Below are 19,573 nucleotides of genomic sequence, written 5' to 3' on the forward strand. Positions count from 1 at the left end.
CTTAAGCTCAACCAGTCAGAAGAAGCCAACAAGCTTATGTAGATAACTAGGGTCTTTCCAACAGGATAGGCCAAATAAGGGAACTGTATAACTGTAACCAGTTAAATATTTTCTTCACTTTACTTGTCCTGCAGGAGTCTTCCCCTTGCATTCCCCCAGTGGAGCTCCTCAACCTCTTCTGCTTGGAGCTGCCTGATTCATGAATTGTTGTTTGCTCAAATCTGTTTAAAATTTTACTGTGCCTCAGTTTACCTTTTGACAGTCCCACCTAAGGAGTAGAAACATGGCACTAGTGAGTAGGGGGAGCATACATAACCATGGGGGTCCAGCTGGGTCCCCACACACTGAAGGAGCAGATGACACAGGTACTGGACATCAGAAATCGATGCTTCTGATTCTAGGCCTTGGGGTAAGTGAAGGGTGTGGTCTTGGACCAAGTGCTGGGTCATTTCCACTGGAGCTGGTGGCTGTATAGGCGAGATAGCGTTGAGCAGAAGGAAGTGGAGGGTGCTTGCCTGCATGCTGACAGAGGCTGGAGGCAGGGAAGGAAGGGGCTCTTGAGATGAGGTGGGTGAGGGGAAGTACTGCGGTGGCTATAGGAAGCCTGCACGAGGGACTAGGAGTCTAGAGGGAGCTGATGGTGAGTAGAGACGACAGGAGGAGAGGCAGAGAGAGGGATAGAGACAGGAGACGCATGGATAGGGAAAAGGAGAGGCCGCTGGGGTGTGTATGAGACTGTGTGCATGGGCGTGTGTGTGTGTGTGTGAAAGTGAATAAAAGACAAAGACTGTGTGTGAGTGTATGTGCATGCACACCCATGTGTGAGAGTACAGGAACCCCTCCCTCAACCCAAACTTTATGCCCTGAGTCTTACAATTTGCATTTTTGCCCTTGACAAAAGTAAGATTTCAAGTGAGCCTGTAAGAGGTTATTTGCAACAGTGAACACAAGTGACTGTTCTGAGCAGCCAGGAGCCTGGGGGAGAGAGAGAGGAAGGAACAGAAAGAATCTGCAATGAATGAATGAATGAGAGTTTATAAGAACTTCCCTGTGAATGTGTATATGTAGGAAACTAGGGTCAGAGATGCTCCATCTCAGCCTGAGAGCCTGCACCCCTGGGTCTCTGAGCCCAGAAGATTCCAGGAAAGTCTATACCTGAGGTTCCAGAAGCCTCACCCCAGTCCCCTAGCTGGATCCTAGGGACCAGTTTCCAGGGGAGACTGGGGAGGGCGGAGAGCCCTCTGACTGTGAGTCCTCCCTGGCCTGGGGCCCCAGACTGGGTGGAGCAGCCACACCTGCCTGAAGTTCTGAGGAAAAGGGCGGAAACAGCTGCCAGCACCGCCCTCATCATGGGCTCAATGAATCCCTGCGGTTGGCTGGAGGCAGTGGGTCCCACACTGCCTCACTTCCCTAAATGGGCAGCTTCACTTTTAGAACCCCAGGTCCTTCCCTGGCAGGCCCAGGTGGCACATCCTGTGTCGGGTGGGCCCTCACCTTGGATCTCCAGGCCTGACACTGACCAGCTGGATGGAACCATGGCCCCAGCCTTCCTGCTGCTGCTGCTGCTGCTGCTGCTGTGGCCACAGGGTTGCGTCTCAGGTAAGGAGAGAAGGGGCTGCCTTGTGGAGGAGGGAGTGGGTACAGAGGCAGGAGCTCAGGGCCTTTTTCTTACCCTCCTTACCAGCAATTTTCTTGTTTAGTGTTTTGTGGGTTGGGGAAGGAGGAGATTAGGGCTGACTTAGTAGCTCTTTACCCTAATATCAGGCCCCAGGCAAAGCTAACCCAGGCCTCTCAAGCTAAGATAAAGCTCTGGACCCTCTCTGCATTGGCCCCTTTATCTGCTAGGCTTCCTCAGGCTTCAGAGCAGAGCCCTCAATTGCCTCACACAAATAGCTTTCTCTGCTTGGCCTCTGTCAGGAAGCCCTGTTTAGTTATGACAGCAATCATTGCATCATGTGTGCTTTGAACTGAATTTGAGCATTTTTCTTGAAATGCTGATGCCACATCCTGTCCCTGCCTCTGTCCTGAAGGGACCAGTGTGTGAATGCCTTTCCCACCTCACAGAAACCAATGCTCCTTGAGGGACCTCACCCATTCCTGCCCCTCTCGCTGCCATGGCAACAAAGTTACCACTTCCTGTTCAGTTCTGGGCATGGTGGGGGTTGGCAAGACTCACCACTGCCTGTGAGAGGGGTGGGAGGTGTAGACACACATGAAGACAGTGCCCTGGAGACCCATCCCAAGGTCACCCAACCCTGCACCTCCCAGGGAGTAAAGAAACAGCTTCCCAATGCCAGGGCAGAAAGGGGTCTCTCTTGTGCTAAGAAATCCTGGGCTCATCCACCAAATAATGAAGTTGGATCATTCTGTTTAGTCTGCAAGGGACAGAGGGATGCTTAGAGAGGGTGTTGCCTTACGCAGAGCCTCAGCTCTAGTGGCTGCTGGGTGGGACTTGGGACAGATATCCTGGATTCTGGTGGGACAGATGTCCTGGGTTCTGGGCCCTTGACTGTCACAGCTCTGGGTTCCATTAGGGGAACTGGGAGCCCCTAGCATGTGGGAAAAGGAAGCATGCGTTGAGCACGCACTGTGTGCAAAGCACTGACCTGGGGCAGAATTCTCACAGCAACCTGTGAGGGGTGTGGTGCTCGTCTCACTTGACTGATAAAGAAGCAGAAATACTTCTGTATCAGTCAAGTGTCTGTTTTGATATTTCTGTGTCAAACAGGTGACCTGATCACAACGCTAAGTGCTAAAAACAGGGTTTCAACCGTTGTTTATTTTGACTCCAAAATGTGTGCTCTCTGTTCTCTACCATGGGGAAGAGTCTTTTTATGTGTGTTTTTGTGGAAGGCTCTGGGGTGAAATTATCACAAGAGTCAGTGGTGAGTTTAGGGCAGGCAGAGGAGTGGAGGGACCCCACGACAGCTTTCTCCCTCTCTCTGTCCCCTGAGTCACCCTGCACACCGCAGTTCTGCTCTCTCTCTACCAGACTGTGGATTATGAGGGCTTGGACCACATCTTACTCCTCAGCATAGAGAGAAAGATATTGCAGGTGGAAAGTGAATAATTGTAGAATCCTGTGGTTCACACACCATTGGGAGTTTGTTTACATGTACATTTGGACAGGCTTGAGCTATGGGTTTTATGTAACTAGGATATTTTAAAACTAAACACCAGCTAGAATGAACTAAGGAAACTTATTATTTAAAGAGGACTACAGTGAACCTATTTGTGAAATAAATAACTATTAATCATTTTTTTCAAATACTGGATTTTCTTATCTACCTAATTAGCTGGGCACTGAAATTTCAGAACTTAATGACTTGTATTTGTGTCTCTGCATCTGTCTCACTGAGGGCATGACCTGGGTTTTTCCCACAGGAATTCCCTGGGAGGCTGGGCGCGGTGGCTCACGCCTGTAATCCGAGCACTTTCGGAGGCCAAGGCAGGTGGATCATGAGGTCAGGAGATCAAGACCATCCCGGCTAACACGGTGAAATCCCGTCTCTACTAAAAATACAAAACATTAGCCGGGCATGGTGGAGGGCGCCTGTAGTCTCAGCTACTCAGGAGGCTGAGGCAGGAGAATCGTTTGAACCCAGGAGGTGGAGGCTACAGTGAGCTGAGATCGCGCCACTGCACTCTAGCCTGGGCGACAGAGTGAGACTCCGTCTCAAAAACAAAACAAAACAAAACAAAACAAAAATGAATTCCCTGGGAATCCCTGAAGACAGAGCTTGTCACTCTCCCATCAGACTAGAAAATACCATGAGGAAAGGGGCTGTGTCTGAGGGAGCTCCGAGTGTAAGTGCTGCGTATCCTCCATTAGACCTGGGGCTCCCTGAAGGATATACCTGCCTCCTCTATCGGACTGAAAGCTCCCTGAGAGGGGGGCCTGTGTGTCCCCCGTAATACTGGGACCTAGCTGTTTTCAGGGCCCGTTTACTTCCCTTCAGCCTGGGGAAAGCTCCCTGAGTATGGGGTTATGTTTCCCCATCAGTCTGGTTTTCATGACAGCAGGACAATATCCACCTCGCCCTTCACCATGATCTTCAATCTTCATGATGCCTTCTTCCTCTCCTCTTGCCAGAGCTTATTCAATAAGTCTTGTCTCCACAGGCCCCTCTGCTGACAGCGTATACACAAAAGTGAGGCTCCTCGAAGGGGAGACTCTGTCTGTGCAGTGTTCCTATAAGGGCTACAAAAGCCGCATGGATGGCAAGGTTTGGTGCAAAGTCAGGAAGAAGAAGTGTGAGCTTGGCTTTGCCCGAGTCTGGGTGAAAGGGCCCCGCTACTTGCTGCAGGACGATGCCCAGGCCAAGGTGGTCAACATCACCATGGTGGCCCTCAGGCTCCAGGACTCAGGCCGATACTGGTGCATGCGCAACACCTCTGGGACCCTGTACCCCTTGATGGGCATCCAGCTGGATGTGTCTCCAGGTGAGTGGGCTGCAGGGGCACTGGGACGGGTGGAGGGAGTCCTCCCTGCCCCACACGCCACTAACATCAGAGATAATAAGGATAATAATCCATCAATGGACATGTTGCACTGTAGTGTTTTCAAAGTGCCTTTATGGCACTATTCATGGCACTATTGTCACCATTTTACAGATGAAGATAATGAGACCTGAAAACCCAATGTGACTCTGAGCTTGTCTGGGGTCCCAGAGCTAGCGGGTGACTGAGATGAGGTTCAAACTTGGCACTGTCTGTGCTGTGTTTTATTCACTCATTGCTTCAGCATAATTTACTGAGCCCCTATTATGTGGCAGGCACTATTCTAGGCTCTAAGGAGACAGTAGTGAGCAAAAATGCTCACAATCCTGCCCTATGGGAGATGACAGGCACACTTATTATCCAGACAAATAATTGCAGAAAACAAGAGGTGTTCATAAGAAACTGGGAAGTATTTCAAATAATTGCAGATAACTAGAGGTCTTCATGAACTAGGAAGTGACTCGGTGGTGGGGGAGCTACTGAAGTACGGGGGGTCAGAGAACACTTCCCTGAACAGGCAACACCAAGCAGAGCCCTGAACGGTGAGCGTGCTCCAGCCCCCCATCTGGGTGCTTTGAAGGGCACTTTGTGGCAACAGCTAAATGTGCAAAGGTCATGAGGTCAGAAGGAGTTTGGCTTGTATAAGGCTTATTTAGTCGCTCCATATGGAGTGTGAGGCAATGAGCGATGAGGTTGGAGAGTCAAGCAGCCCCAAAGACCATAAGTTGGAATTTGGGTATAAGAGGAAGCTACTAGAGAGCTCAGAGAGCTGTGTCATGACTTGTTTTTAAGAATGTAGTGGCCACTTGGTGAGGATGGATTTGAATGGTATGAACATGGGCAGAGAGGCCATTGTGGGCATCTGGCTGGAAATAACAGTAGCCTGGAGTACAATGTAGGCACTAGTGGCAGAGATATGTGAATGGGCTCAAATCTATGTTTTTCAGACTTTCTGTTCAGCTCGTCTGTTTTGGAGGTAGGACAGGATTTGCTCAGTTGAGAGGTGAGCCAAAAGGGGGAATCATGGATGATCCAAGGTTTTTCTATTTCATCAGCAGGTGGATGATGGTCCCCTTGATAGTGTAGGGTAAATCTGAAAGAGGAGCTAATTTGGAGGAGAAAAATCAAGAGCTCTCTTTTGTCATGTTAAGTTTAAGATACCTCCTAGAACCAAGTGGGGAAATGCAGCCAGCAGTGATATATCTGCCTGGAGCTCAGGTGAGAGGTCAGAGCTGGGGTATGTATTTGAAAGTATCTCTATAAAGATAGTGTTTTAAGTCCAGAGAATTAGAGAAATCTATAGACACAGAAAGTAGATTAGTGGTTGCTCAAGGCTGGGGGAAGGAAAAGGGGATACAGAGTCATAGCTAAACGGTAAGGGGTTTCTTTTGGAGATGATGAAGATGTTCTAAAACTCACTGTGATGATGGTTGCATAACTTTGTAACCATAATAAAGAGCCATTGAGCTTTATACTATAAATGGGATGTGAGTTATATCTCAATAAAATTATTAAAAATATCAAGATCTAAAAGCTCTCCCTTGAGTGTAGGTAAAAAAGAGTGGAGCACCAAGCCATGGGGTCCTTCCACATTTATTAGATAGAAAAGGGAAAGGAGTCAGCTAAAGAGCCCGAAAAAGGCAGCCAGTTATTACGCAATTTACTATCCACCCTTCCCCATTCGCCTAACTCAATTGCATCTCCATCTTCCATGGGGTCTGAACTAGGGAAAATGCTGTCGCTAAAATGTGGAGCCAAATCTCATTCCTCCCCTCTCCAGTTCCGAGTGAGACCCAGGGAAGTTGAAACTGGTTCACTGAAGTCTTAATATGTAGGGATAGAAACATTAAACATTACATGCTTTTATTTTTTTCTCATCATTTCCTCTAATCGTGTTATGTCAAATCTCACTTTCTACCTCTTAAGGACAATTTATGAAGATTTCAACTTTGCAGGACCTTTTCGGTTATCAGGAAATAAGAAAATCCTTAGTCTAACTACAAACTCTAGTCATCTAGCAGTGTAGGATATTCCACCATTCCTGAAGACCAGGTTGTATGGTCCAAGGCACCTAAAGTGGAGAAAGAAGGTTGCTGGCTGCCCAGCTCCCCATCCTGCATCTTGGGCTGTGGAGAAGGCGGGGTTCCTCTTTGTTACCTCTTCTTAGCCCTCTTAGTGTGTTGATGTAGGAATGCGGGAGGGGCAGATGGTTATGTGGCTTAACTGAGTGTTGTAGGAATGCTGTCTCTGTTGGATGTCATTCCTTGTCTGCCAGCCCTTTGAGATCCTCTCTGAGTGTCCACATACTCTCCCAAGGCACTAATGTGTGAGTTCTCTGAAGAATTCTTTAGGGGTGTCCCCACTGCCGAGTATGATGATGTGGGAGCTCTGACTCCAGGTGAGCCTCTTGCTCTATCCCTATCCTCACCAATGCTGCTTGCTCTGGGTCCCCTTCCGTAGAAAAATGGGTCAAGCTCAGCCACCTTCCATGAAGACCATTTGGCCCTTAGGAAATTGCCCTTTCCATGCACAGCAGTGGGATGTAGCAGCCTCTGTCTCCAATTTTCTCATTCTGTGCTGAGACAAAACCAACACTCACTGCTAGGTCAATGCCTCACAGCTCCTCAACCTCCCTCCTCATCCACTATCCAAAACCCAGGCTTCTTCTAGAAAATGGGGTGTAAAAGGGCTGGGTTGATGGGTGAGTGTAGCAGGACCAGTTTGATATCTCTTAGTGAGTCCCCAAGGAAAGTGTCTGACCCCAAGTGACTGCAGCTTTCTTTGGAATTTGAGGCCCTTAATGCCTCCTTGTCCTCATCTCTGGACACTACTTGTCAATTATGGAACAGCTGGAAAAGTCCCTGTTCAACATTATTTTTTGGAAATCTTTTTTTTTTTTTTTTTTTTTTGAGACGGAGTCTCACGCTGTTGCCCAGGCTGGAGTGCAGTGGCGCGATCTCGGCTCACTGCAAGCTCCGCCTCCCGGGTTCCCGCCATTCTCCTGCCTCAGCCTCCTGAGTAGCTGGGACTACAGGCGCCCGCCACCACGCCCGGCTAATTTTTTTTTTGTATTTTTAGTAGAGACGGGGTTTCACTGTGGTCTCGATCTCCTGACCTTGTGATCCGCCCGCCTCGGCCTCCCAAAGTGCTGGGATTACAGGCTTGAGCCACCGCGCCCAGCCTATTTTTTGGAAATCTTTTTGGTCCATAGGAACGAAGAGGGCCTGGAAAGTGACAACAGAGAAATGGGGATGGAGAGGGAACAGGCGGCCTGACATGGGAGGGGAAAAAGGAATTGTGGTAGTCTCTCCCTTCTTCAGTATGCCTACCTCCTTCCTCCTGATGTTATTTTCTGAACAAATACACATCTGATCACTCAGCAGCCAGAATCCCAGGCCCAAGGTCAAGGAGAAGAGAAGAGGACAGGCCCCCATCCAGGTTTCCAGGCAACTGTGTGGGCTGCCAGGATCTGCTCCCAGCACTGAGGCCCCCAAGTCAGTCTAACGTTCCTCCCTTTCTGTCCTTCAGCTCCCAAAACTGAGAGGAACACTCCTTTCACACATCTGGCCAACATCCTCAAGAGTGGAACTGTCACAACTGGCCAAGCCCCTACCTCAGGCCCTGATGCCCCTTTTACCACTGGCGTGACGATGTTCACCCCGGGACTCCTCACCTTGCCTAGACTCTTGGCCTCCACCAGACCTGCCTCCAAGAGAGGCTGCAGCTTCACTGCCACCAGCACCACCAGCCAGGGACCCAGGAGGACCACGGGGTCCCAGACAGTGACTACATCTCCCAGCAATGCCAGGGACTCCTCTGCTGGCCCAGAATCCATCTCCACTAAGTCTGGGCACCTCAGCACCAGATCGCCCACCACAGGGCTTTGCCTCACCAGCAGATCTCTGCTCAACAGACTACCCTCCATACCCTCCATCAGGTACCCATGGGGCCTGGGGTTGAGTGGCACTAGCACCTAGTGCCCAAACAGACCTGGAGGTGCAAGTCTCATATCTGACCTTCCCCTTTTGCTCCCCAGGAACCCAATGTGGCCTGCTTCTGAATGGGAGGTGGGGGACTGGAAGTGACATAAAGGATGGCAATGGAGAGGAGAGGCAGGAGAGAGGAGGGCCAGGGGAAGGGAGGGTCATGAGGAGGAGGGGCAGGAGAAAGAGGGGTCAGGAGAAAAGAGAGTCACTGGGGATGAGGGTCAGGAGAAAGGAGGGTGGGGAGAGGAGGGGCAGGGAAAAAGAGGGTCAGTGGGGAGGTGGGGCAGGGGAAAAAAGGGTGGGGGCAGGAGGGGCAGGGGAAAGGAGGTGGGGGAAGAGGATCAGGGAGGAGGAAGGTCAGTGGAGAGCAGAGTTGGGGGAGGAAGGTGAGGAAAGTGTCAGCAGAGAGGAGGGTTGGGGATAAAGGTTGGGGGAGATGAGGGTTGCAGGGATGAGGGCAGGGGACTATGAGAGTCGGGGGCATTAGGGTCAGGGGGATAAGGATGGGGGGAAATGAAGGTTGTAGGGGAGGAGAGTCAGAGAAGAAGAAGGTCAGTGGGAGGAGTATCAGGGGAGACAGGGGTTGTGGAGATGAGGGTAGAGGGCAATGAGAGTTGGTAGAATTAGGGCCAGGTGGGATGAGAGTCAGAGATGAGCATGTCAGGGGATGGGTGGCCTGAAGAGTCAATGGATGGAGAGGAGAGGGTGAGGATGGGGCAAGGATGTGCCTCATGGAGTAGGAAGTGGAAAATGGGGGTTGCTTTAATTTGGGTTCCTCTAGAGAAGCTGACTCTGAGGCAGGGATATGCATCTTATATGGAACACTGAAAAAAAGGTAGGGGAGTGGAACAGGGCAGGGAAAGCCTCTAATAAAGAGTACTTAACCAGGCAGCTACTGTGCACAAGAGTCTAATCCCAATGGGGAGAGTCAGATCCAGCGTCAAACACACATCTACAGGGCAGAGGAGCCCGTGTAGTTACATACCAACTCCAGCTGGTCCTCGGTAGAGGGCTGCCTGCTGTGTGTGGCATGGGGGACTCTAGTGACAAGAGAAAGGCCTCAGCCTCCCGCCCACAGAAAAGGAGGTGCTGATGATCTATATGTGGAAATGATACTGGCAAGGGGATACAGGCAGGGGCCCGACAGCATCTGCTACAGAGGACAGAGTGGGGAAGAGGCATCCTCAAGCCCCTTGAGGAGAGCAAGCATGTTGATCTCTTAGCCACAAATGGGAGTCTCCTAGAATCCTCATCCTCACTGATGAACAGATTTGGGGGCATAATAGAGGAGAGGTACCAAAGTAGAGAGATGCTCCCCTCTACCTGGGGACGTCCTCCTCTTAACTCCGGACGTCACACTTGCTTCTATGGCCAGGACTGCAAGGAAGAGAGTGGCTGTCCACCCTGAGAAGGGCGTGCTCTCAGGGTTTCTGCTACTGGTCCGAACCCAAAGTGGGTTAGGATGGGGGACCTTGGTGCTCACCCGCATCTGCCCTGTCCCTTCTCCTCAGGCACCAGGAAGTTTACTCCACTGTGCTTGTGGTGCTGACCCTCCTGGTGCTGATGCTGATCATGGTCTATGGGTTTTGGAAGAAGAGATACATGGCAAGTGAGTAGAGCCCACCTCCCAGCCTCCTGAGGGCAGAGCTCTGGGTAACTGCACTAAGGGTTATGACCTCAAGTCCCCAAGTGATATGGCCCTTGGCCTGTGTCCAGTCAAAAGGACCGTGAAGCTTCCACCTGGGGAGGACGACCAGGCAGAGACCACCCAACATAACCCTAACGTGGTGAGCTGGAAGGAAGCAGAGGCAGAGCCAGAAAGGGACTGGGGCTGGTGGAGGAGCATTGGGGCACTGTGGGCAGGGCAGGACCCTTCCTCAGCTCTCCCTGTTTCTTGCAGGCTACAGCATGTGCAGCGATCCTTCTAGAGGTGACCCACCTAGAAGACCAGAGCCCCATGTGGAAGTCTGCTTGATCTGAGGCCACTTATGCATTGGGAGGGGAGCTTCTCCCAGAGTGGCCCCAGGGGTCTAGAGGAGGGGTAAAGATTGGGGCCAGTCTGGATCGGATGAAGCTGGAGGACTTGTGCAATGCTGGACTCACCCAGGACTTCCCAAAACCAGAGGCTGCCATCCTGAGCAGCCCCACAGCCCAGTGTTCTCCTGGGCGGCAGGAACCTGGGGAGGGGCCCAGAGCAAAGGGCATCAGTCAGAAAGTCCCGAGGAAATGTGTCCAGTGGTTTCTGCTCGGAGCTGCAGACCCCAGGGCTCTTGGTGGAGGCAGCGGAACCCTGAGAGTGCTGTTTACAGAGAACCTCAGCTCCCGTCTGCCTCAGAAACCCTATCAGGCTGAGCTGTCCTCCCCACCAGGGCCACTGTGTCCTCTGCTTCCCTTTGCTCTGCTTTAGCCTCCCCTAAGGTTAGGGAAGAAAGAGTCGGGCTCATGATTCCCAGAGGCGGTGATGTCCCATCCTGGAGGAGAGGAAACAGTGACTAAAAGCTGGGGACCCACAGAGGAGTTGGCAGCTTCCCTTGTCGGGCCAGGTGTCCTTTGCTGGGCCTCTGGATGTCCCTGCCCTGACTGGGGCTGCTCCTCCCTCCTGTCCTGGGATCCCGCAGAGCCCACGCTCTCACTGCTGCCACCTGCTGGCCGCTGCCTCCTTAGAAAGCTGTGACCAGGCAGCTAAGAGCTTCCGGGCTGCAGGGTCAGCCTCTCCCAAGACTGAAGTGCAGAGGCTGGACTTGGGGCTCTCTCCCCCAGCTTCTACACCTGGGTTCCAAGTCTGAGTTCCCACAGGGGACCCAGCAGCCTCCAGCAAGTCCATACCCTGGGGTGGCTGAGACTTTGGCTCTGTATGGAGGGTGCTCACCCCACAGACACTGGTGGGGAGACCATGGCTCAGAGGAAGGGTGGAGCACCCCCACTCCCCCACTCCTACTCCTCAGGGTAGAGAGAGAAGACACACTTGGGACACAGTGAAGACAGCAACTTGGAACTGACCACGGCCTGGAGGGGACAGGGAAAATGGAGCCCAAGTAGCCTCTGGCCAGGGACCCAGTGGCCCGAGGACTCTGCCTCCCACCCACTGACTCAGGGCTCGGACTCAGCCTCTATTGTCCGACCACTGGCTTGGGGTCCAGCAGTGAAGGCTGGAGAATGCAGCCTGGATTCCCCTACACACACACACACACACACACACACACACACACACACACACACACGGGTGTCTACTGACCTGGAGTGACTGGAATAGCACCTGGGGATAAATGTGACAACTGTGCATTCAATCCTGGGTCAGGGACATTCTAATGGCCAGGAGAGTGACACAGCCAGGACCTTGATGGACAGCCAGAGGGGCCACTTCAGGATGGATGTGGGGAGAGTGGAAGAGGCAGGGAGTAATCCTGAGAGACAGCAGGGAGGAGGCACTTCTTCCCTATGTCCAGGAGAGGGCAATAGAGGGAAGACTGAGGCTGAAGAACTGATGGCTCTGGTCCCAGGACAGACAGACAGACAGACACACACACACACACACACACACACACACACATACACATACACACACACCCATCTCTGTAGCAAGCAACCTCCTATGATAGCTGTTCTCCCTGTCATGACGGTATAGCCACCATCCTATTGTGTGCTAGGAGGGAGCTTAACCTACCTGGGGAAAAATAGCTCCCCAAGAGCTCGCACCAGCACCACTGATGAACCTGCTTCCTCTGAGAGTGAGATGCCCAGGGGGAGGAGCCCTAGGGAATAAGTCAGGGACAGGGACCAGGATGCCACTCTGTCACTGTGTGACCCTCAGCAAGTCACTAACCCTTGGCCTCATTTTTCCTCTCTTGTGAAAAAGGACAATAATTCCTACTTCTCAAGATTGTTTTCAAGATAAAATAATATTAGCATTGTACAATGATGCAAATGCCTCATTACTATTGTTTCTTAAGTTGTTTTCCAGCTCTAATGTTGTTTCCTACATTACTTTTAAGACCTTAGGATTCTATTTCTTAGTTTTGTCCTATCTGTTCCCAATTGTCATCACTATATGGATGTTGGGGTCCCCCTGATGACAGCCCCTTTGGAAAGGTCCTCTTTTGAGGAGGGGAGGGTACAGGGTGGACTCATCTCAGTGTGAACTTGGCAAGTCACTATCCCTCTCTAATCCTGTTTCCTCATCTGGAACAGGAATGAGAGAGGAGAAAGGAAGAAACCAGTCAGGCAGGCAGTTAGGGTGGGTTCTCGGTTGAATTCTTTTAAACAAAAGAACAGCCTGAAAAATCAAGCTGCAGGCACAGATATGGGAATTTGCACAGGGGGCTTGCCTAAGACATGCCCACAGCCTCACAGATAAGACAGACTACACAGGTGACTTGCCCAAACATGCCCACAATGAAAAATTTCATCCCCTGACATGTGCAATAAGGGGAACAAAGCAATATGGAGTAACTCAAGCTAAGGGCCCACATGCACATTAGAAGGACAGGGTGAAGCTACCATGTGCCTTATGCAAATGAGTCACCCAGTCCTCATCAGTTTCTTATAAAAACCTTTGCATTCAACTGTAAAAATGGCAACCCTCTTTCAGGCCCCCTCTCTACAGCAGAGAGCTTTCTTCTCTCACTCATTAAACTTTCACTCCAACTTCATCCTTGGTGTCCACGCTCCTTAATTTTCATGGTTGTGAGACAAAGAACTCCAGTAATACCTCAAACAACAAGAGATGGCTACATTGTGGTGCATTGGTGAGACTGTAACAGGAGGATGGAGATGAGCTCTGAAGCCTCTTCTCGCTTCCTCGGGTATGTGTGTCAGAGGTGTTTAAACTGGAGTGACTCCATCTTGTATAGAGGCTGGGTAAAATAAGGCTGAGACCTACTGGGCTGCATTCGCAGATGTTAGGCATTCTAAGTCACAGGGCAAGATAGATTGGCACATTATATGCAAATTATAATGCATTAGCATGCTAAGGGACACTCCCACCAGCGCCATGACAGCTTACAAATGATATGGCAACATCAGGAAGCTACCTTATATGGTCTGAAAAGAGGAGGAACCCTTAGCTCCGGGAATTGCCCACTCTTTTCCTGGGAAACTCATGAATAATCCACTCCTTGTTTAGCATATAATCAAGAAGTAACAATAAATATAAGCAGCTAAGCTGCCTATGTTCCTGCTCAATGGAGTAGCCATTCTTTATTCCTTTACTTTTTTAATAAACTTGCTTTCATTTTACCGTATGGATTTACCCTGAATTCTTTCTTGTGTGAGATCCAAGAACCCTCTCTTGGGGTCTGGATCAGGATCCCTTTCCAGTAATGTGTGCAGAACAGTTGCATGGACACAGCTCAGCATTAAGTGAGGTGGGGCACACTGGGAAAGAACAGGAGCCAGCCCTGGCCTCAATCTGCTCACAGCCTCTGAGGGATGGGAGACACGGCACTGCTGGGTACACCCCAGACCTTACACTGTGTGGTCAGACACTACAGTGCAAGAGATAGGAGGTCCTCAAGTCCGTCCAAGATGGGGGAACTGGGAATCCTGTAGGCTCTGGCCAGCCAGGCAGGCTTCAGGGAGGAGGTGGGGCTCTATCTGAGGCCCAAACCATGGGGCGGAGTCAGGAGGTGAGATCTAGTTGCAGAGACTGCACAGGCCATGGCAGCTGGGAGCCGTGGGGGAGGCTTGATGAGAAGGGGCTGTGGAGGGTGGAAGGGGACATGACCATACACCAGGTGGTTGCTGGACCCAAGAAGAGGCCTTTAGCTGTGTCCTGAAGTAGGGCACGGTAGCTGTGAGGGTGACCAACTGTCCCTGTTTGCCCCTAAGGGGTTCCTGGAACCAAGTGAACCAGCACAATTTGCTCACCCTAGGAGCCTGCTCCTGTAAGAACTTCCATGGTAAGGACACAGGGGGCTGAGGAGCTATAGACCAAGCCTCATATCCCCAGCCCCAACTGGACACTTTCCTAAACACGCCAGCCTTTCACTTCCTCCCTCCTCTCTCAACCTTCTTCTTGAAGCTCCGGGGACCCAGATCCACAGCAGATCCACGGCAGGAAGATGCAGGGCAGGTGGGGCATCGGACAGGCTGCTCACTTTAGCAGGTGAGACAACAAAGCTTCCTGAGCAACAGGCTGTGGACACAGAACACACACCTGGGAAGGGCTGATCATCATGGCCAATGGAAGAACAAATAAAGTAAATCCAGCACCTCCTGGATGTAGACATGCCTGCATGGAGTCCAGCAAGCAGGCATTAGGTTTACAGTTCTCTTCAATGGCTGCAACGTGCCTTCACTCTGGATCAAATCGAGAGAGTGGATGCCGTGCTGCTGGCTCCTCATGCAGGACATTAAGAGTGGTGAGGACAGGTCTCCTCTGCCAGCTCCCTTGGAGTCTTCCTCAGCTGCAGAGAGCCGCCTTGCCAAGGCCAGATTCCCCTCCCAGGACACCCCACCTCCCCTGACTGATTGACAAGTCCTCAAGGGCCATCCTATCTTCGGAACTCCTCCCAGGATAGCCTGGTTCTCCTTATGGCCTCTATTGCAACCTGACTTCTCGTTCTGCCTGTGAAAGGAAAATAAATCTCAGAACCCCAAAATCACTAAGCCAGGGGAAAAGTCAAGCTGGGAACCACAGCAGGCAAACTGGCCTCCCATGTTTTTCCTAAATAAGATAACTACAAAGATTTAAAAACTATGTACCTCCCTCACAATTTGCCCACAAGACAATTATTTGTGGGCTTCAAGATCTTGGCCCTAAAACAGTTCTGTTGATTTTCACCCTGACAGTGTAAACTGTTAGCTGATCTCCACAGGTGTAGGACAGAAAGTCATCCCTCTGCTCACCTGGGATGAATGCATATCTGATTGCTTCTCTGCCCTATTGTTTATGTAAAAATGCAGATTCACTGAGCCAGAGTAAATTGTGTATTCAGTGAAAAACTGATAGAGGACTCAAAAGAATGCAACCTTTTGTCTGTTATCTATCTATGACTTGGAAGCCACCTTTGCCACTGCCCCGTCCACACCCACCCTGGACCAAATGTACATTGGTCCAGACCAAGCCAATGTACATCTTACATATATTGATTGATGTCTCATGTCTCCCTAACATGTATAAAAACAAGCTGTGCCCCAACCACCTTGGGCACATGTCATCAGGGCTCCTGAGGCTCTTGTGGGCCTGTCCTTAACCTTGGCAAAGTAGACTTTCTGAATTGACTGAGGCCTGCTTCCTGCTCTTCTCCTCCCCAGACGTTGGTCCCAGAGCGCTTTAAATCTCCAGTGCTAATCTGCACCTGACGCTGTGCCCAGGAACCCAACCTGCAGCACCACAGTTTTACAGTTTTTCTTTTCTTTGTTGTTTGTTAACTGTCAATAGCCTGAGAAAATTGATTTTCTATAGTTCATATAAGGACAATTTTTTAAAAATGTGTTTGATTAGTGTCATCTTTCATCAAACGCTCTGGAGTGATTATGGCAGCTCAGAGCTGGGGAAGGAGATGATCTGGGGGCTGAGATACCCTTTCCCCTCCTCCTCCCATCCCCATCTTCCCCTCCCAAGGCTTTACTCTCTCCCACCTTTGCCATAGACACCCCCTGCATCTCCATTCCTGGAAGTAAATCTCCATCTCTTTTCTCCTCTTCCCCTCCTGTCCCCATGGAACTCCCCAGCTCCCAGGCAGGCCTGGGCATGAAGTCTCTGAACCCTGGGAGCCGGGGGTCTTCAGGTTCTGGTCAGACCTCCAAAAGGCCCCCAACACTGTCACTCACCTTCAGCCTGTGCGTTAGCTGGGTGAGGAAGAGAAACTTCAGGCTGGGGAGGAAGTGGTAGAACAGAGGGGAGAGAGGAGAAAGAGCTTTTTATTTCATCATAGTTTCTTCCTGGACTTTCCCAGCTTTCCCCACCCACAGCCCCAGTGGGAGGGAGGTGGCCTGACAAGCGGGAAGAGGCTGGGGCCAGAGGAGCCCAGCAGGAGCTACAGAGTACAGGCTGAGGCTTTTCCAGGCCCGGATGTAGACCCTGCAGCTGGAGGGGGTCATATAGGCCAAGGCGTCCCGCTTTCTCACAGGCCTCCTGCTTCCTCAAGGGAGGCTTTGCCTTCCTCAGCAATTCATCCCCAGGGCCAGATCCTGCCAGCGCTGGTTCCCGCTTCCCAGGGGTTCCCCGTTCCCTCACTTTCCTCCCGCCATCCCGGCTCAAGAAGAGGACCCATGACCTTGGAGGCCACACACCCACTGTTGAGAGTCCTGCTGGTACTCCTGGCCTCAGGTGAGGGGAAGGGGAGCAGGGCCAAGGGAGGGGGACAGCAACCTTTGTCTTACAGGGTTGTTGTGAATAGTCAAGGAGAATACAGACTTGAAGGGCCCAGTCCAGTGCATAGAATATGACCAGGGCTGTTTCTTTCACCTCTGTCCCCCTTCCAGCCCTTGACCGTGTACCTGTAAGAGCAGGAGAGCTATCCCAGAGTACTGTGGGTCTAGGGAAAGGGCACACTCTGTAGTTACCACAACCTGTGGCCTGCTTTGTTTTCTACCTCTGCCTGATGGTTTCCAGGCCCCAGCCACGGGCACTGACAGTGTCTTCCTGCCTCTGTCGTCCCGTCCCTTCTCTCCATCCACCATCGCTGCAGACGATGAACACTGGGCTCTTGCAAACCATACTTTCTTGCATCAAGAGATTAAATCAGAAACCAAGGGGTGCTGATCACCTGAGCTGAGAGATGTCCCTGAACTGCTTGTCCTTCCCCTTTGACATTTGACACCCCAGAGATTTTCCCTAAAATCCTGCTCTGGTATAAAACAGTCTACCTTTGTGTTCTTCCTTTGACTTAAAATGGGACCTATTAAAATGTATTTTTTAACTGGGAGAGTCATTTGTCAATGACATACATCAGTATACTCTGAGAGCTCACTGCGTCTCCTAGAGAAGGGTTGAGCTTAAGGACCTGAGACAGAACTGTTAAGGGAAGGGTACCAGGAGAGCTGGGTGGAGACCCTGCAATAGGGGACCAGATGGAAAGTCAAGGGATAACAGTTGCAAAAGGGAAAGAGATAAGGACTTGAGATAGCACCAACATTCCAGTTTTACAGAGAAAGAAACCGACGCTGAGGTGGAATGACTTGCCCTAGACAACACGGCTTGTGGAGCAGAGCCCCGACCACATGGCTGCCTACTGGTCAGCTGAGCCGAAGGGGACCTCAGGACAGGCTGGAAGCTGGGGAGGGCCTGTGGAGACAACAGGCATGACGGGAGGGATGATTTTCAGGGCAGGAGGTTGGTCTGGGCTCTGACTTTCCTCACCAGGCGGGTCCTTATTCCAAATCCCCCCAGTCAAGTCCATCATCCTGGGTGTGGCAGTGGCCGTTGTGCTGCTGCTGCTGCTGCTCGTCCTCCTCAGCAGCCAATACCTCCAGAAAGCCCGAGGAAGAGCTAGGAAAGGTGAGTCCTGGTCACTGGCTCTGAGCAGACAGCCAAGTGCTTAGCCTTTTCTAAGGCAGCCTGAGAGCCATGAGGACAAGGATTCTTATGCTCATTTTACCAACCAGGAAACTGGGGCCTGAGAGGTAAAGTGGCCAACATCCCCTCGGAGCCCCAAATGGCTTTCCTCCTTTCTGCCAGAGCAACAGCCTGGGCAGCCCTGAGGGTGGTGGACCCGTCATCTTCTAAGGCTCCAGGTCAGCTCACCCGAAGTCAATTCAACTCAGTGCCAATTTGTCTACAACTAGGTGTGCTAGTATCCATTTTGGATCATGTCTTATTGCCATCTTTTAGGTTAAGACTTTTAAAACAAACAAAAAAAACTGCAGCATCTTGTGTAAGATTTATCAGATTAGTCCCCTTTAATGAATGTTACCTCCTTTCTTGCTGTTTTATGTTGGTTGGTTTGTTTGACATATAGGTACCGTGAGCTTAATAACCCTATACACTGCAGATGTTTCTGTTGACAAGATTGAAACATGGGAGTGGGCCAGAATTATATTGGACTTCATTGGTTTTAATTATTCAAGCTATGAAAATGCAAAGAAATCAGTGGGTTGTAAAATTTTATATATATATTTTTTAATCAGTGTAAACTCAATTTAATGGATCACAATAGGATTTTTATAAAAACATAATAGAAGAGCATAATGTCATAATGCTTTACCCATTTTTTTGTTAAACTTTTGTTTTAGGAGTGTGTGTGAATATGTGTCTGGGTGTGAGAGTGTATGAGTGTGTTTGCGTACGTGGTAGTAGGTAAATTGTGAATCACATTGGAGTTCCTGGTTCAAAAAATTGGAAAGACAGTACTACATATAATTTCATCAGCAAATAGATTATACTTAGGTCTAATTTTAAATTTGGAATTTTCAGTGATCTAGAACTGATAATTAAGTGTATGGATTTTATGCACATTAACCACAGACAGCCAGTTTGTTTTGCTCCTTCGTATCCCTGGACACCACTCTTGCTGGGTGCTGGGGACCTCCCCAGGCAGAATATGGCCACTGATCCAGCCCTGGCCTTTTTCCCATCAATGTCCTTTCTGCCCAGCTAGGACCCCAATATCTCCCTCAGGTTTCCATAGGAGTTGGGTTGGGAGAGATTCCCTGCTTAACCTTGACTGTCTTCTTTGCAGGCAAGGGTGAATCCTACCATGTTTATGATGACGTCCAAAAGGAGAAAACCACTGTGAGTAAGAATGACCTTTCCCTGGGACAGCAGTACCACAGCTTTCCTGTGCAACTTTATTCCTGTCTTTTTAAATTTCCTGGCTTATACTTACTCATAGTACCTATTTCCTCTGAACCTTGACTCGCACTGGCGACTACTCATTCTCCTGCTGCCTCGTGCATGGCTTATCTACGTGTTTCCTTTCTCTATGTTTCCCCATTCAAATTTCCTAGAGAAAAAGAGAAGTTGGCTAAACTAGCTTTGCCATTCACCCCTGTGGGAGGCAGCTTTTCATGTCTCACATGTCATGAACCAGCTTGTGGATTGGCTGCCATTGGTCCAGTCAGCTGTGGGGAAGGGTGTTACATGGCAGACAACATGGCTCCCCTAGGATGCTCTCCTAGCGGGTGCTAGAGACTGGGCAGTTTCC

At 50.5% G+C, this 19,573-nt stretch overlaps 2 protein-coding genes across 5 annotated transcripts in view; both read left to right on the top strand.

The window, feature by feature from the left end:
• Positions 1-304: 304 nt before the first annotated feature.
• On the top strand, positions 305-13,135 carry LOC105489638 (triggering receptor expressed on myeloid cells like 2). 4 transcript variants are annotated; one of them, XM_011754604.3, is made up of 6 exons: positions 305-1,599; positions 4,123-4,443; positions 8,029-8,437; positions 9,998-10,095; positions 10,203-10,273; positions 10,387-13,135. In XM_011754604.3, the coding sequence occupies exons 1-6, from the start codon at positions 1,350-1,352 to the stop codon at positions 10,459-10,461; spliced, it is 1,224 nt and encodes a 407-aa protein (XP_011752906.2). In that variant the 5' UTR covers positions 305-1,349; the 3' UTR covers positions 10,462-13,135. The 4 variants fall into 4 exon arrangements, with proteins under 4 accessions (XP_011752906.2, XP_011752905.2, XP_011752907.2 ...); XM_011754603.3 differs by having other exon boundaries at positions 10,203-13,135; XM_011754605.3 differs by lacking the exon at positions 10,203-10,273 and having other exon boundaries at positions 315-1,599.
• Positions 13,136-16,443: 3,308 nt separating this feature from the next.
• The window catches only part of LOC105489639 (triggering receptor expressed on myeloid cells 2), a 33,334-nt gene continuing 30,204 nt past the window's right edge, over positions 16,444-19,573 (top strand). The window contains exons 1-2 of the mRNA XM_011754607.2: positions 16,444-16,758; positions 19,109-19,161. The gene's annotated coding sequence lies outside the window, so the exon portion shown is untranslated. The remainder of the gene's footprint in view (positions 16,759-19,108; positions 19,162-19,573) is intronic.

This window comes from Macaca nemestrina, chromosome 5, assembly GCF_043159975.1.
Source record: "Macaca nemestrina isolate mMacNem1 chromosome 5, mMacNem.hap1, whole genome shotgun sequence".
Classification (NCBI taxonomy): Eukaryota; Metazoa; Chordata; class Mammalia; order Primates; family Cercopithecidae; genus Macaca; species Macaca nemestrina.

Excerpts from the sequence above, each read along its gene's own strand:
- LOC105489638 (XM_011754603.3), top strand. The coding sequence starts at position 1,350 with ATGGGCTCAATGAATCCCTGCGGTTGGCTGGAGGCAGTGGGTCCCACA. Across the intron at positions 4,444-8,028 it reads CCAGCTGGATGTGTCTCCAG|CTCCCAAAACTGAGAGGAAC; the intron begins GTGAGTGGGCTG and ends TCTGTCCTTCAG. Across the intron at positions 10,096-10,202 it reads GAAGAAGAGATACATGGCAA|TCAAAAGGACCGTGAAGCTT; the intron begins GTGAGTAGAGCC and ends GCCTGTGTCCAG.